The sequence below is a fragment of the Mastigoproctus giganteus genome, chromosome 7, assembly GCF_048544385.1.
Source record: "Mastigoproctus giganteus isolate SK-2022 chromosome 7, ASM4854438v1, whole genome shotgun sequence".
Classification (NCBI taxonomy): Eukaryota; Metazoa; Arthropoda; class Arachnida; order Uropygi; family Thelyphonidae; genus Mastigoproctus; species Mastigoproctus giganteus.
Genome location: NC_143581.1, coordinates 41,123,206 through 41,139,752, shown reverse-complemented (window position 1 = coordinate 41,139,752; position 16,547 = coordinate 41,123,206). Strand labels below are relative to the sequence as shown.

At 37.7% G+C, this 16,547-nt stretch overlaps 1 protein-coding gene across 2 annotated transcripts in view; it reads left to right on the top strand.

Annotated features, from left to right (window-relative positions):
* vir (VIR_N domain-containing protein) overlaps positions 1–16,547 on the top strand; it is a 346,195-nt gene that overhangs the window by 224,823 nt on the left and 104,825 nt on the right. For both annotated transcript variants that reach the window (XM_090377624.1, XM_090377623.1), the window contains exon 25: positions 10,791–10,927. In XM_090377624.1, coding sequence (XP_090233750.1) covers positions 10,791–10,927 — 137 coding nt within the window. The remainder of the gene's footprint in view (positions 1–10,790; positions 10,928–16,547) is intronic.

The following is a 16,547-nucleotide window of genomic DNA, read 5'->3' as shown; positions in this document are numbered from 1 at the left end:
CAAACTCAAGTAAAGGACATTCTTATCAAAACTAAAGAACTAAAATGGTCTTGGGCAGGACACATAGCTCGAAGACATGATGACAGATGGACTAAGAAAATAACAGAATGGTACCCAAGAGGAGCTAGAAGAAAACCTGGAAGACAAAGGCGGAGATGGATAGATGAAATTCATGAGTTTTTGAGTAGTAAATGGATGGCCAGTGCCCAAAACAGAAGGAACTGGAAAGTTGCTGGAGAGGCCTTCATCCTGCAGTGGATTGAAAATGGCTGATGATGATGATGATGATTACAACTCTGATTCATACTATCTAATATAATTCTTCATATAATGAAGAATCACTACTGATAATCAAATCAAAATTATTACTCCCTTTGGTTGCCTCCTGAACGTTCTGCTGTAGAAAACAACCATCCAATAAATCCACAAAAGGCTTGCTAGTGTGTGAATGACCAACCCACAAGTTCTAGTCAGTATCTGGGAAATTAAAATCCCCTATTATAAGGCAATCTGATTTACTGGCCCACTCTATTTCTCTGTACAGCTGTTCATTATACTCATCAGAGTCATTAGGCCTATAGCACACTCCTACTCTCAATTTTGCTTTCCCAGTGCTTATGTCACACCAAACTGACTTAACACTGCACTGTCCACCCATGTCAGTTGGATTCACTTCCTTAGATTTTATGTTTCTTAACTAATAGCATAACCCCTCCTGTCTAACCTTCCTGTACACACTGTGCTCCCCAAATTCTAATTCTGCATTCCTTATATCTGTGTGACACTGCGTCTCTGATATCCCAACAATATCTGCCTTTGATGTTTTGACCAGCACCTCAAATTCATCAGATTTATTTACTACACTCCTGCCATTGGTGTACACGCAAGTATACGTGCACCTGTTCTCATTCTTAGCTATCCTAATACAGCTCATGTATTTACTTGTTCCACAATGACTCCCAGCAGTCTCTGAAATCCCCAGCACTTTGTTTTCCAGGCTGCTGCTCATTCCAATAGAAGCAGTGACAGAATCTCTATCACCTAATCACCTACTGTTAAACTATTATCTAATAGTTTAACAGTAGCCGTAGGCAGAGGTGAAGGTGATTCTTGCACAACTTCTATTAGAATAAGTAGCGACCTGGAGCGAGGGGTGTTGGGGGTTTTAGGGACGGATGACAGTCATCGTGAAACAGGTGGGTATATGGGATGTGTTAGAGTAATTAAGAATAAGAATAGGTGCATGTATACTTCCATGTATAACAATGCTAGAAGAAAAGAAAATAAATATGATGAATTTGAAGTGTTGGGCAAGACATCAAAGGCAGATATTGTTGGGATATCAGAGACGTGTTGTCACACAGATATAAGGAATGTCGAACTGGAATTTGGGGAGTACAACGTGTACAGAAAAGATAGACAGGATAGGAAGGGGGGGAGGTGTTATGCTGTTAATAAAGAAAAACATAAAATCAAAAGAAGTGCATCCAGTTGATATAGATGAACAGTGCACCGTTGAGTCAGTTTGGTGTGACATAAGCACTGCGAAAGCAAAAATTAGAGTAGGACTGTGTATAGGCCTAATGACTTGAATGGGTACAATGAACAATTGTACAGAGAAATAGAGTGGGCTAGTAAATCGGAATGTCTTATAATGGGGGATTTTAATTTCCCAGATATTGACTGGAACTCGTGGGTTGGGCACTCACACACTAGTCAGACTTTTGTGGATTTATTGGATGATTGTTTTCTGCAGCAGCATGTTCGAGAGGCAACCAGAGAAAGTAATACTCTTGATCTGGTTATCAGCAGTGATCATTCATGTATTAGGAATTTGCAGATAAAAGAACCACTAGGTGGCAGTGATCACAGTGTACTGACGTGGGATTTACTTAAAGATTTAATTACCATCAGGGGTAAAGGAAAGGGTTTTTGCTTCTGTAAAGGTGAGTACAGTGGTCTCCGACAGTTTTTAAATTCTAAGTGGGAAGCATTCAAGGAATTAATCGTGGAAGCTACTAAAAGTTTCATACCTATTAAGAAATATTGTTCAAGGTTTAGGCCTAAATGGTTGTCAAATGAACTAATGAGACTCGTAACAGAGAAGAAAAATGCATGGGATGCATATAAATTATCAAGCGACTCAGAAGCCTATGGCAGATATAAGTTAATCTGCAATCAGGTGACAAAGGAGGTTCGGCAGGCAAAGGCAGATTACGAGAAATCCTTGGCAAAAGATGCTAAGAAAAACAGCAAGGATTTCTTTACTTATATAAACTCTAAAAGGAAGGGGATGAATCTGATTTGTCCACTTGACATCGATAGTTCGACTGTTGATGATCCTGCTCAGATAGCAAACAAACTGAATGAGTATTTTGCATCTACATTCACACGTGAGGAATTATTAAGGTTTGAAAATGGCAGAAGGGTATCAAATTGTAGCAAGATACTTAATGATTTTGTAATAACTGAGAGCAAAGTGGAAGAGAAATTGTTGAAGTTAAACGTAAGAAGCACCTGGGGTGGATGGGATCTATCCAGTTATATTAAAGGAGGCGGCAAAGCAACTAAGCAAACCCTTAGCCATAATTATGAGAGCATCCTTGGACTCAGGAGAGATTCCCACGGACTGGAGATGTGAAAATGTATCCCCAATTCAAAAAGGGGGATCGAAGGGTGACACGAGTAATTACAGACCAGTTAGTTTAACTTCTGTTCCGGGTAAAATAATGGAGTCGCTGGTTAAAGATGCATTGCAGGATCATCTAGACAAGACTGCAGCAATAATTCAGACACAGCATGGGTTTGTTAAAGGAAAGTCTTGTCTGACAAATCTGATAGGATATTATGATGTAGTTACAAAGGAACTGGATGCAAAAAATAATTTTGATATCATATATTTGGATTTCAGGAAAGCTTTTGACACTGTTGCGCATGGAAGACTATTGTACAAATTGGAGCAGAATGGTATTAAGGGTAAGTTGCTACAATGGATAAAAGGATGGTTAAGTGCTAGAAGACAGAGCGTGGTAATCAATGGGTGCTGCTCTTCTTGGACTAATGTTATTAGTGGAGTCCCACAAGGTTCGGTGTTAGGTCCCCTGTTGTTTTGTATATTTATCAATGATATTGATGAAGGTATATCAGGCTTAATGTTGAAGTTTGTAGATGATACAAAGGTTGGCAGGGTTGTTAATGACAGTAATGGCAGTGTGCTACTGCAACAGGATCTAGATAATTTGGGCATATGGGCTAAGAAGTGGCAACTGAAGTTTAACCTTGACAAATGCAATGTACTACATATGGGTAGAAGTAACCCCAGAGAAACGTACCAACTGTGTGGTACTACACTTAAGGTGGTAGAAAATGAAAAAGACCTGGGAGTAATTGTGCAGGCAGATATGAAGTTTTCTGAGCAATGCAGACAGGCTGCCAGGGCAGGTCATGGGGTTTTGTCAATGATATATAGGAATTTTGCTAGCAGGGAAAAGGAGGTGATTATCCCTCTGTATAAGGCAATGGTCAGGCCACACCTTGAGTACTGCGTACAGGTCTGGAGGCCTCATTTTAGGAAGGTGTAGATTTACTTGAGTGTGTACAGAGAAGGGCAACAAGATTGGTGAGGGGAATGAAGGGATCCTCTTACCAAGAGAGGCTTAAGTTCTGCAAATTGCAGTGGCTGGAGACTAGGCACCTGCGCGGTGATCTGATTGAGGTATATAAGGCCTTGAATGGGTTGAGCACGCTGAATTCTGATGGGATCCTTCCACTTGTTCAGATTACGAACCTAAGGGGGCATAAATTCAAATTAAGAAAAGACAGATGTAGAATAGATGTGCGGAAATTTGCCTTTAGCCAGCGGGTGGTTAATTGTTGGAACAAACTTCCATCTGTTGTTGTGGAAGTTGATAGGTTGAATAAATTTAAGGAGGAACTGGACAGGCATTTGGAGGGAATGGTGTGATTTTTTTTTTTTTTTTTTTTTTTTTGGCTGAATTTGCATAAGCTCATATATTTGCTTTCTTGCATCACATGCCACCACTACTACTACTACCTCTGCCAGCGGCTACAGTTAATCTATTAGTCCATGTATCCCCCCCAAGCTAGCAGCTTCCAACCTACCTAACACTTCCTCGATAGCATCAACAAATATTCTAGCACCCTTTCTATTTAAGCGTATCCCATTCCTGTAGAAGCAGTCTCTCCTGTTAACAAGCACAGACCAGGCTGAAAAAAATTCTACCCCATGAGCCTTGCACAATCTCTCTAGGGCCGAATTGATTGACAAGGCTTTCATCATGTACTCCCTCCTATCATGTCTGGGTAGAATTGCAGACACCTTCAAATTCAACCCTAACTCGCAGCTTTTTTTCAACATTGACTTGCACTTGCTAAGTAATTCTGCCGTTCTCCTACTCTTAATATCATTGGTGCCAACATCTACAACAATATCACCTTTTGTGCCTTGAAAAGATGATATCTGCTCCACTGTATATTGTATATTATTAGAATTAGTAAGGGCACATGATGCAAGAAAGCAAGCTTATATAGCATCAGCCAAAAAAAAAAAAAAAAACACACAGACCCTTCTCATTTCACCCATCCACTCACTCCAGATGTTTGTCCAGTTCTGCCTTGAATTTGTTTAAGCTATCAACTTCCACGACAGATGGAAGTTTGTTTTAGCAATCAACCACCCACTGGCTAAAGGCAAACTTCCGCACATCTGTCTTACAACTGTCTTTCCTCAATTTCAATTTATGCCCTCTCAGGCGATTATTCTGAGCAAGAGGACGAATCCCATCAGCATTTAGCATGCTCAGACCATTCAAGACTTTATACACTTCAATCAGATCACCTCGGAGGTAAGCGGCACGCCTCCATAGCCAAGTGGGCAGGACCAGCAGTGCGTAGCACACGCTTCTTCATTAGATCGGGGTTCAAGCCCGTGACCACCAAATACGGATGATGCGAAAGGGTCAGGGAATGACCACCACATATCGTCAGAGCAATATGGCCTTAGTTGCTAATGCTCCTAAAAACCAAATAACAACAACAACTTCGCAAGTGCCTAGTCTCCAGACACTGCAATTTGCAGAACTTAAGCCTTTCTTCATAAGAGCAACCCTTTGTTCCATTCAATAATCTTGTTTCCTTTCTCTGTTCTCGTTCCAACAGCTCTACATCCTTCTTAAAATGAGGCATTCAGACCTGTATACAGTACTCAAGTTGTGGCCTGACCATTGCCTTATATAAGGGGATAATCACCTCCTTATCCCTGCTAGAAAAATTCCTGTATACCATTGACAAGACACCATGAGCTACACCTGGGGGTAATTGTGCAGGTCCTTTTCACTCTCTACCACTGTCAGTGTAATACCACAGAGTTGATACATTACTCTGGGGTTACTGCTTCCCATATGCAGTACTTTACATTTGTCAATGTTAAATTTCATTTGCCACCTCTCAGCCTATCTGCTCAACTTTTCTAGATCTTATTGCAGCAGCAGCATACTGTAATTAGTGACTCTGTCAGCCTTCGTATCGTCTACAAACTTGGACATTAAGCCTGATATATTATAGTATATATTATTATTAATAGCTATATAGTGCAAGGAAGCCTGAGGCTTTTGCTGCACCAGCCAAAAAAAAATTCCCGAGTTACCAAGAGAGAGAGAGAGAGAGAGAGAGGGGAATCACCAAGAAAGAGAAGAATGATGATGATATTCAGCTCAGGACCCTTTCAAATATAATCAATAAAAAATGAAAACTGTGTGACTCAAGATAAAGTAAGTTTTAAAATATGGACAGATACATGGAATAAACAGATAAAATTGTGAAATAGATAAAAATTAAAACAGAATCAAATTCAGGCAGTACAGCATCCATTGTGAAAGCTAGAGCAGTCAACACTTTTGAAAAATAATATATTAAAAAAAAGACTGAAATTAAGCTTACAAAAATTCATTAACACATTCACTGCTATCATTATGCATAAAATAGCACTAGTAATGTGCCACAATGCACATCTATATTCAAAATGCACCCAAACACTTTGCCATGACACACCTATGAGTAGTCATTCTTAAGCAGTTAACAATGAGTTGTAAACATAAAGGCACATAAAATTAACATTCACTGTGCCATAGTTGCCTTGCAATAATGCTTTGGCTGCTGTTTATAGACTTGGCAAAAGTTTTATTTGTTCTTTGCTTGTGTTGATGTTAGTTTATGTATATGAATAAACTTTTAAGATTTGTTCTGATTTACAGCTAAGCACCAAAGAACGGTTTGTTTTTAGCAATGAATTCCAAATTTTTAATTTTCAATCATTATGAATGAATTTTCAGAATGATGGGGATGTTAATGCATTGATTTTTTTTCAACATTCTGAAATTTATGGCACACTGAACATGTTAAATAAAAAACAATAATGTTTACGAGAACAGTTTATATTAAAAAGTAACTTAAGCAGTAAGTTTATAGTAGCATTAGCATTAATAGAGGCATTTGATGCAAGAAAGCAAGCTTATGCAGCATCAGCCAAAAAAAAAAATAAATAAATAAAATAAATAAATAAATAAAAATAACCACTTCCACTTCACCCCTCTGTTCGTTCGAAATACCTGTCCAGCTGAGCCTTAAACTTATTTAGGCTATCAACTTCCACGACAAGGGATGGAAGTCTGTTCCACCAACCAACCACCCGCTGGCTAAAGGCAAATTTCCGCACGTCTATCCTACATCTGTCTTTCCTCAATTTGAATTTATGCCCTCTCAGGTGATTATTCTGAGCAAGAGGAAGAATCCCATCAACATTGAGCATGCTCAAACCATTCAAGGCTTTATACACCTCTATCAAATCACCTCGCTGGTGCCTAGTCTCCAGACGCTGTAATTTGCAAAACTTAAGCCTTTCTTCGTAAGAGCACCCCTTTGTTCCATTCACTAATCTTGTTGCCCTTCTCTGTACTCGTTCCAGCAGCTCTACATCCTTCTTGAAATGAGGCCTCCAGGCCTGTATACAGTACTCTAGGTGTGGCCTGACCATTGCCTTATACAAGGGAATAATCACCTCCTTATCCCTGCTAGAAAAATTCCTATATATCATTGACAATACACCATCATCAATATCATTGATGAATACAGAAAACAACAATGGATCCAACACTGAACCCTGGGGGACTCCACTAATAACATTAGTCCTACAAAAGCAGTCTCCATTGATTACCACTCTCTGTCTTCTCTCTCTCAACCATCCCTTTATCCATGGGAGCAATTTGCCTCCAATGCCACACTGCTCTAATTTGTGCAGCAGTCTTCCATGTGCAACAGTATCAAAAGCCTTTCTAAAATCCAAATATATGATATCAAAATTATTGTTTGCATCCAGTTCATTTGTGACTACATCATAGTATCCAATCAAATTGGTCAGACAAGACTTCCCCTTAACAAACCCATGCTTTGTCCGAGCTATAACTGAAGTCTTGTCTAGATAATTCTGCAATGCTTCTTTAACCAGTGCCTCCATTAATTTTCCTGGAATAGAAGTTAAACTAACAGGTCTGTAATTACCTGTATCTCTCCTTGGTCCTCCTTTGTGGATTGGGGTCACATTTGCACATCTCCAGTCCATGGGTACCTCCCCTGAGTCCAAGGAAGCTCTCATAATTATGGCTAAAAGTTTGCTTACTTCCTTTGCTGCCTCCTTTAATATAACTGGATAGATTCCATCCACCCCAGGTGCCTTTCTTAATTATGAATGAATTTTCTCTTCATTCATAATTAACAATTTCTCTTCCACTTTACTCTCAGTTATTACAAGATTATCTAGCTTACTGCCAGAGTTTAATACTCCTCTGGCATTCCCCTCCCTGAATAACTCCTCATGTGTGAATGTAGATGCAAAGTATTGCTTTAGTTTGTTAGCTACCTGAGCAGGATCATCAACAGTTGAACCACCAATATCAAGTGGACCAATGTGATTCATCCCCTTCCTTCTAGAGTTTACATTAGTAAAGAACTCTTTGCTGTTTTTTTTTTTTTTTTTGCATCCTTTGCCAAAGATTTTTTGTAATCTGCCTTTGCCTGCCTAACCTCCTTTTTGACTTGGTTACAGACTAGTTTATATCTATCATAAGCTTCTGTGTCACCTGTTAATTTAGGTGCCTCCGTAGCCAGGTGGGCAGAAGCAGCAGTGCATAGCACACGCTTCTTGATTAGACCGGGGTTCGAGCCTGTGACCACCAAATACGGAGGATGCGGAAAGGTCAGTGAATGACCACCGCATATCCCCGGAGCAATATGGCCTTAATTGCTAATGCTTCTAAAAAAAAAACCAAACAACAACAACAACCTGTTAATTTATATGTATTCCATGCATTTTTTTCCTCTGCCACATGTCTATTTAGTTCATCTGACATCCATTTAGACCTAAATCTTGAACAGTATTTCTTACTTGATATGAAAAGCCTAGTAGCTTCCAAGATTAATTCTTTGAATGCTTTCCATTTTGAATTTGCTGTTGGTAGCATCATCAGTTGGTCCCACCGTATAGAATTTAAATACTGTCTCAGACCACTGTAGTCTCCTTTATGAAAGCAAAAACTCTTCCCTTTACCCCTGATGGTAGCTACTTCTTTGAATAAATCCCACTTCAGCACACTGGGATCACTGCTACCTAGTGGTTCCTTTATCTGCATGTTCTTAATGCATGAAGAATCACTACTGATGATCAGATCAAGAGTATTACTCCCTCTAGTTGCCTCCCGAACATGCTGCTTTAGAAAACAATCATCCAATAAATCCACAAAAGCCTTGCTAATGTGTGTGTGACCAACCCACAAATTCCAGTCAAACTCTGGGAAATTAAAATCCCCCTTTATAAGACACTCTGATTTACTGGCCCACTCTATTTCTCTGCACAATTGCTCATTATACCCATCAGATTCATTAGGCCTATAACACGTATTTTTCCTTTTCCAGTGCTTACATCACACCAAACAGACTCAACATTGCATTGTCCACCAACATCAGTTGGATGCACTTCCTTAGATTTTATGTGTTTCTTAACTAACAGCGTAACCCCTCCTCCCTTATTGTCTTGTCTATCCTTTCTGTACACATTGTACTCCCCAAATTTCAATTCTGCACCGTTTATGTCTGTGTGACACCACGTCTCTGATATCCCAACAATATCTGCCTTTGATGTCTTCACTAGCACTTCAAACTCATCAAATTCATTAACTATACTCCTAATATTATTGTACATGCAAGTATATATACACCTGTTTCTACTCTTGGTTACTCTAACACAGCCCATGTATTTACTTGTCCAACTATGATGCCCAGCAGTCCTGGAAATCCCCATTGCCTTGCTTTCCAGGCTGCTGCTCAATTGCATTTCAGTAGAAGCAGTGTAAGAATCACTTTCACCTCTGCCAGCGGCTACCGTTCGGCCGTGTATCCCCCCCAAGCTAGCAGTTTTCTGACCCACCTAACTCTGCCTCGATAGCATCAGCAAATATTCTTGCCCTTTTTATTTAAGTGTATCGCATCCCTGTAGAAGCAGTCTCTCCTGTTAACAAGCACAGACCAGGCTGAGAAAAATTCTGCCTCTTGAGCCTTGCATAATCTCTCCAGGGCTAAATTGATCGACAAGGCTCTCATCATATACTCCCTATCTTGTCTGGGCAGAATTGCAGACACTTTCAAATTCAACCCTAACTCCTGTTTTTTTTCCCAACATTGATCCGTACTTGTTAAGTAATTCCGCCGGTCTGCTACTCTTAATATCATTAGTGCTATCGTGTACAACAAAATTAATAATGAGGAAATTTCAATTCATAAGAAGGTTCGAGTTATTTCAGTATATACGAAGGAAGGTTCAGGTGAATTTATGACAAATCCTCATACTACAAGAGCTACAAAATGTCATTGTACATGTTAGGCATAGCTTCATTCTGTGTGTATTGGCAAGAGAATCGGGTTTGCTTTTTATCGAGGCACTTTGTACCATAAGGCATAACCCTAAATTATTCACTTGTCCATTTTACTTATTGCACTATCTCGCATCTCACACATTATGGCTATATCTCATGACTAAGCTGTTCAGGTGTTCACAGGATCTACCTACCCATTGGTGAGATCTCAAATAGGACTGAAACTTAGGACTGGATAGTAGCATACTTTAAATAAATAGTAGTGTACTTCCCCATTGGAGTAGATCTTTTTATTTGGAGTAGTACAATACTTAGGCAACTGTTGGCAAAGTGCTTCCAAAATATGAGATTGATGTAGTAAGTACTGAACTTATTTTGCTCACTGCTACATGCAAAATTGGGCTATGCCCAACATGCACGGTGACATAAGAAGTACATTTGTTCAGTACTTTTATGTTTAGGGTTGCCTTAAAAAAATAATTATAATAATTTTTTTTTTTTTTTTTTTTGTTGTAAAGCATAAGCCTTTCCCATTTGCTTTTCTATATATTAATAGTGATGCTAATAAGAATAGCCTAAGAATCAACATATTTCAGATATTTAATTTTATAACTTAATTATTTACATATAGCATTTGTTTTCTTTCATTCTAATGCCTTAAAAATTAACATGGAAGTAGTACCCTATGTTATATCTGCTGTTTTTGTGGGTTTTTTTTTAACATGATTGTTTGAGTTTCTCAATAACTTATTCTCAGTGTGATACAGTTATGCACAGTTCGAGTAATATGATAATTATTTATTCCTAATAATTAATCTTTTTATTAATCTTTTTTATATAATTTTATAGCACTCAGCAAAAGTTTATGGACCCAGATGATTCAAGAGATTTTAAAATTCTCAATGCTTTCACCAAAAACATTCATGACTGGCCTTACAGTATTATCAGAATTGCTTCCTCTTCCTCTACCTGTTCAGACCAGAGAGGTAAGACTATGCTTCCAAAATGTTTTTCATTATTTTAAACCAAAACTATTGATATTTTGAAATATACATTTTTTTCATTTATAAACATATTAAAAGTTGAATTTCTTTTTAAAATAGAGGGTAATGGAGGATTATTGCATTACCTGATCATAACCCAGACAAACAGGCTAAAAGTGATTATAGAGGACTCTTTATTAATTGAATAGAAAGTTTTTATTAAAATACGGTGCAAAATTTTATTAAAATATGTTGTACTGTGTGTTTTAGTTACATACTAAGTGTGCATTATAAAAATCAGAATGAACAACTATTGTTCAGGAAACTGGCCATGCCACCTTTCATAGTAAATATCCGGCAGTTTACTCTGCAGCTCTCTCTCATGTTTGTAGAAATCATGCCCTTGGAACATAACTATATAAGAGAGAGAGAAAGAGATTGTCCGACTTAGAGGCAGCAGGCAATAATCTCTCCTAACAAAGTTTTATCCAGTTTGCTACCCTTCATATATATTTAATACATATTTGAGGGTTTATCTAGAAATTTTGAGACCAGTATATCTATTCAAGAACTGTGAAAAGCTGTAAGCTGTGAATGAGATGGCAATGCCATTTTGATGTTTCCTCAATCTTGTTATCTAATATATGCATTAATATAAGTCTGTATGTAAGCCTTGTGTGGCAGTTTTGAAATAGCTGATTCTAAAAGACCAAAGTATATGTTAAATTTTGCATTAAACCTGGACAACTTCTGGCCCCAGGAAATATTGTAAATAGCATTCAACAATGAAGCATGAAATCATTGGCCTGCTAAATAGGTCAGTGATTACCAAAGTTAAAAAGGGAAAAAAATCATTTGAGAATGATTTTTTTTATTTATTTTTATTTATTTTTTTAATGATGGCCACATCATAAATAGTGTGGCTATCCATTATGGACAACCTAGAATGGTGAAATAATATCTCATGTACAAGGAATTCATCTTTGCCAACTATCATTTAACAATTCAAGTACTTATAATGTCAACTTATGTGACTCCAGTCAGTCCACCCTCACCAGTCATTTGAGTGGGCAGATTGTTAAAAAAAAATTGCACTGCAGTTACTGTCTGGTGACCAAAAGCAGCATTGCACAGTTGTCTTGATTTCTGTGGAAAAATCAAAATTTCAATAAAATACAATATTTACATAAACAAGAATAAAAGTAAATAAGAATAAAATTGATAAGGTCAATGAGTAAAAACTCTAAATTAAAATAAAATAACAATAGCATTCAAGGTGAAGTGCTCCTTTATCAACAGAAATTGATGAAGGGATGCTCCATCTCGAAAGCAGCAACTTGTTTTATTATTTTTTTTTTTTAGTGCCTTTATTCGTATCAACATAGTCACTTTTATTCGTTATTTTTATTTACTTTTATTCTGTTAAGTATTTTATTCTTCTTTGTGTAAATATCATTTCATTAAAATTTTGATTTTAATTTTTAAATTTGTAGATCATCAAAAGAAATCTTCCACATCATGTTTTCTAATGCCATAATCACTGTTTTCATGCAGTAGAAGATGCAAATTTTCTTTCCAGCACCTTATATAGTGATGCAGCAAAGCAACAATCATCCCAGTGGTAGAGTCATACTTTATCTCATCTAAAAAAAGTATGATAGACAAAGTAAAATGTCACAATGAGTATTTTTTGATCGAGAAGGCCTAGGCCAATCTTAGGTACCTTTCTGAAGGTGAAGCTGAATAGCTAGTCTGTCAAAAGAAATTTTAGTATGTATGCAAGATTTGAACAACAGTGGAAAAATGCCACGTGGTTCTATTATTGTGATAATGTTACATCCTCATGTTTTTCTGTCTCTAGTTGAATATCTGGTAAAACAAATATTCCTGAGGTATACATCTTTCCTGCTTCTTCCTTTGATTTAGCCTTCTTTTCTGACCAGAAGTTCATCTTAAAGGAAGCAGATTTGGCAATAAGGAGGAAATTTTAAAAATATAAAATGTCCTCCGTGGAGAGCAAATTTAGAATAAAAAAGCAAGTTCCAAACTCAGTCAGAATATGGTCGTATTCTGACCAAGTATTCCATTACTGGAATATTTGATCAGAAGATGACTGTTTTGAAGTAGGAAGGTACGTTCCATTAGTGTATTTAATAATTGTATTTGTGTGGTTATTATATCATTCTCAAAACTTTTTGATAGGCTGTCAATATTTACTCATCTAATTGTTTTATTATAAAAGACACATTATTAATTACATACTACTTAATAGTTACAGATACAGCTTGTTAATTTAATATGTGTAAATCTTAATATGAAAAGAAAAGGCTTGCAAAATAACGAATCCACCCATGAGCCCTCAGATTCTGCGGCCTGCCCATGTGGCCTGCAGAATCTTGAGGGCTTATGTGTGGCTTCAAAATTTCCCTGTTCTACAGAATTAAAACTTCATAAGAAAAAGATGACATACTAACTAAATAAATAATGTGATTAAACTCAGATTAGATGCTTTATTTATATAAAAGTAGATGAATGCTATAAAAAACTCATTCCTTTCAAACTTAAGTTATTTTGAGCCCAATAAACAGTGGGTTCTGTTAATATCAATTAGGAAGTTTTAATATAATCTTACTTAGGCTGTTTTGATCACCTATCCAATTACATTTTCACAGTGGTCAGAAAGAACGAAAAGTAACAGCTAGGTGTGGTTTTAATGAACTCTTGGCAACTGGGATTAAATAAAACTACAGCTTTAGAAAAATCCGTGTTGCTATTGCTGTTCACCAATAGAGACATTTCTATACAAGGCTGCAAACATTTTTTTTAAATTCCTTTTCTTTTGCTCTTTTCTGCTCTTAATTATGACATTCCAGTTAAGTAACATTATTGCAGAATCATATGGCTTTGTGCAGGAATTAAAATAAAAATGAAGAAAGAAATGGTAAGAAGAAAGAGATTAGTTAGAACACTAGTAGTTAGTGAAACCTATACTAACTAGTGGACTCCTGATGAGCAAAGCCATATGCATGTAAAATTCTGTCATAATTTAAAAAAAAAAAAAAAAAACCCAACTTTAGGCTTACAAAGCACTGTCTCTGATTGTCCTGGTGTAGCTGAGTGATTAATGCAGATGTACAATGGTACATGCATTTCAGTTGACTGTTTGAATACACATAACAAAATGTTCAATGATAATGTTAAATGACTAATTGTAAACCCTATGATACATTGATTGTGTTGGAGTATAAATGGGTTTTTCTTTTTTTAGAATAGCTTCAGCACATTAAATAACTGCAGTTATTTTATGTGCTGAAGAACAATACTGTAGGGCAGAGCTTCATTTTGTATGTAGTAATGAGCAAACTGGGTTATTTGCACAAAATGCATGTCTCATATTATGGAGGCACTCTACTATGAGTTTTCTTGGTGTCACTGCTCTGTATAAAATGCATTACTACAAGGGAGAAGTATATTGCTATTTATTTAAAGTACATGCCATTATCTGTACCTGGGTTTGACCTATTTGTGGTTTCATTAGTGAGTAAGTAGGCGCTGTAAAGACACGAATGATCCAGTGGTGATATATATCCATAGTATGAGAGATGTGCAAGTGGTATGGTGTGGCTTCCACAAAATGAGATAGATGCATTTAGTAGCAAACCAATTTGTTTATCAAAATATACAAGACAAGGCATTGCCCTATAATAATGTTCTATAGCTTTTGTAGCATGAGGCTTTGAGACCTAAATTTTAGTTAGGTTCTTTAACTGCTACTCCATCTCGCATATTGTGGATATACACTGTCTGGTTAAAACATTATTACCACCTACCTAATAGTGGGTGTGTGTCCTTCTTGCTGCCAATATCACCACCGCATGGCGAGGCATGGACTCGTAATATTGCAGGAGGTATGTTGTACCATGTCACCAGGATTGCATTCCATAGATCTGCAAATAGTCCATGGAAGAAGATCCAATTGTCAATCTGCATAATCCCAGAGATGTTCTATGGTGTTCATATCTGGCAAATTCAGTGGCCAAGGTAGAACCTGGAAGTCACTTCCATGTTTGGAGAACCACTCTCAAACAATACCGGCAACGTGGCAGGACTCATTATCCTGCTAGAACACACCTGTGTCATCCAAGGAGTCATTCACTATGAAGAGATGTATCTGATCAGCCACAATGGATAGGTAATTTTTTGTTTTTAGCATTCAGAATGCAGTCTCTATGGATGTGAGGGGGGCCCCAAAAGATTCCAGGGAAATTTCACTTATACCACACTTCTGTCACCTGCCTATTACTGTGAGACCAGGACATTGAGTTGATTCCACTCTCCATTTTTTTGCTATACCCTGCTATGCTTTGTGGATAGCAGGAAATATGATTCATTGAAAAAGGCAACTTTTTTCCAGTCACCAATGCAAACTTTAGACATCATTAGAGATGGGCTGCTGTAAGGTAAGCATGGTTACCATTAGCATTAGTAGAGGCATATGATGCAAGAAAGCAAGCTTATGCAGCATCAGCCAAAAAAAAAAAAAAAAAAAACACCCTTCCACTTCACCCCTCCGTTCGTTCGAAATACCTTTCCAGCTGAGCCTTAAATTTATTTAGGCTATCAACTTCCACAACAAGGGATGGAAGTCTGTTCCACCAACCAACTACCCGCTTGCTAAAGGCAAATTTCCGCACGTCTATCCTACATCTGTCTTTCCTCAATTTGAATTTATGAACTCTCAGGTGATTATTCTGAGCAAAAGGCAGTATCCCATCATTGAGCATGCTCAAACCATTCAAGGCTTTGTACACCTCTATCAGATCACCTTGCCGGTGCCTAATCTCCAGACACTGTAATTTGCAAAACTTAAGCCTTTCTTCGTAAGAGCAACCCATCATTCCATTCACTAACCTTGTTGCCCTTCTCTGTACTTGTTCCAGCAGCTCTACATCCTTCTTGAAATGAGGCCTCCAGACCTGTATACAGTACACAAGGTGCGGCCTGACCATTGCCTTATACAAGGGAATAATCACCTCCCTATCCCTGCTAGAAACATTCCTCTATATCATTGATAAGACACCATGAGCTACTCTTGCAGCTCGTCTGCACTGCTCAGAGAACTTCATATCTGCCTGCACAATTACCCCCAGGTCCTTTTCATTCTCTACCACTGTCAGTGTAGTACCACAGAGTTGATATGTTGCTCTGGGGTTGCTGTTTCCCATATGTAGTACTTTACATTTGTCAATGTTAAACTTCATTTGCCACCTCTCAGCCCACCTGCTCAACCTTTCCAGATCCTGTTGCAGCAGCATAGTGTGAGTAGTGTCCTTAACAACACTGCCAACCTTTGTATCGTCTGCAAACTTGGACATTAAGCTTGATATACCATCATCAATATCATTTATAAATACAGAAAACAACAATGGACCCAACACTGAACCCTGAGGGACTCCACTAATAACATTAGTCCACGATGAGCAGTGTCCATTAATTACCACTCTCTGTCTTCTGCCACTCAACCATCCCTTTATCGCTAGCAACAATTTGCCACCAATGCCACACTGCTGCAATTTGTGCAGCAATCTTCCATGTGCAACAGTATCAAAAGCCTTTCTAAGAT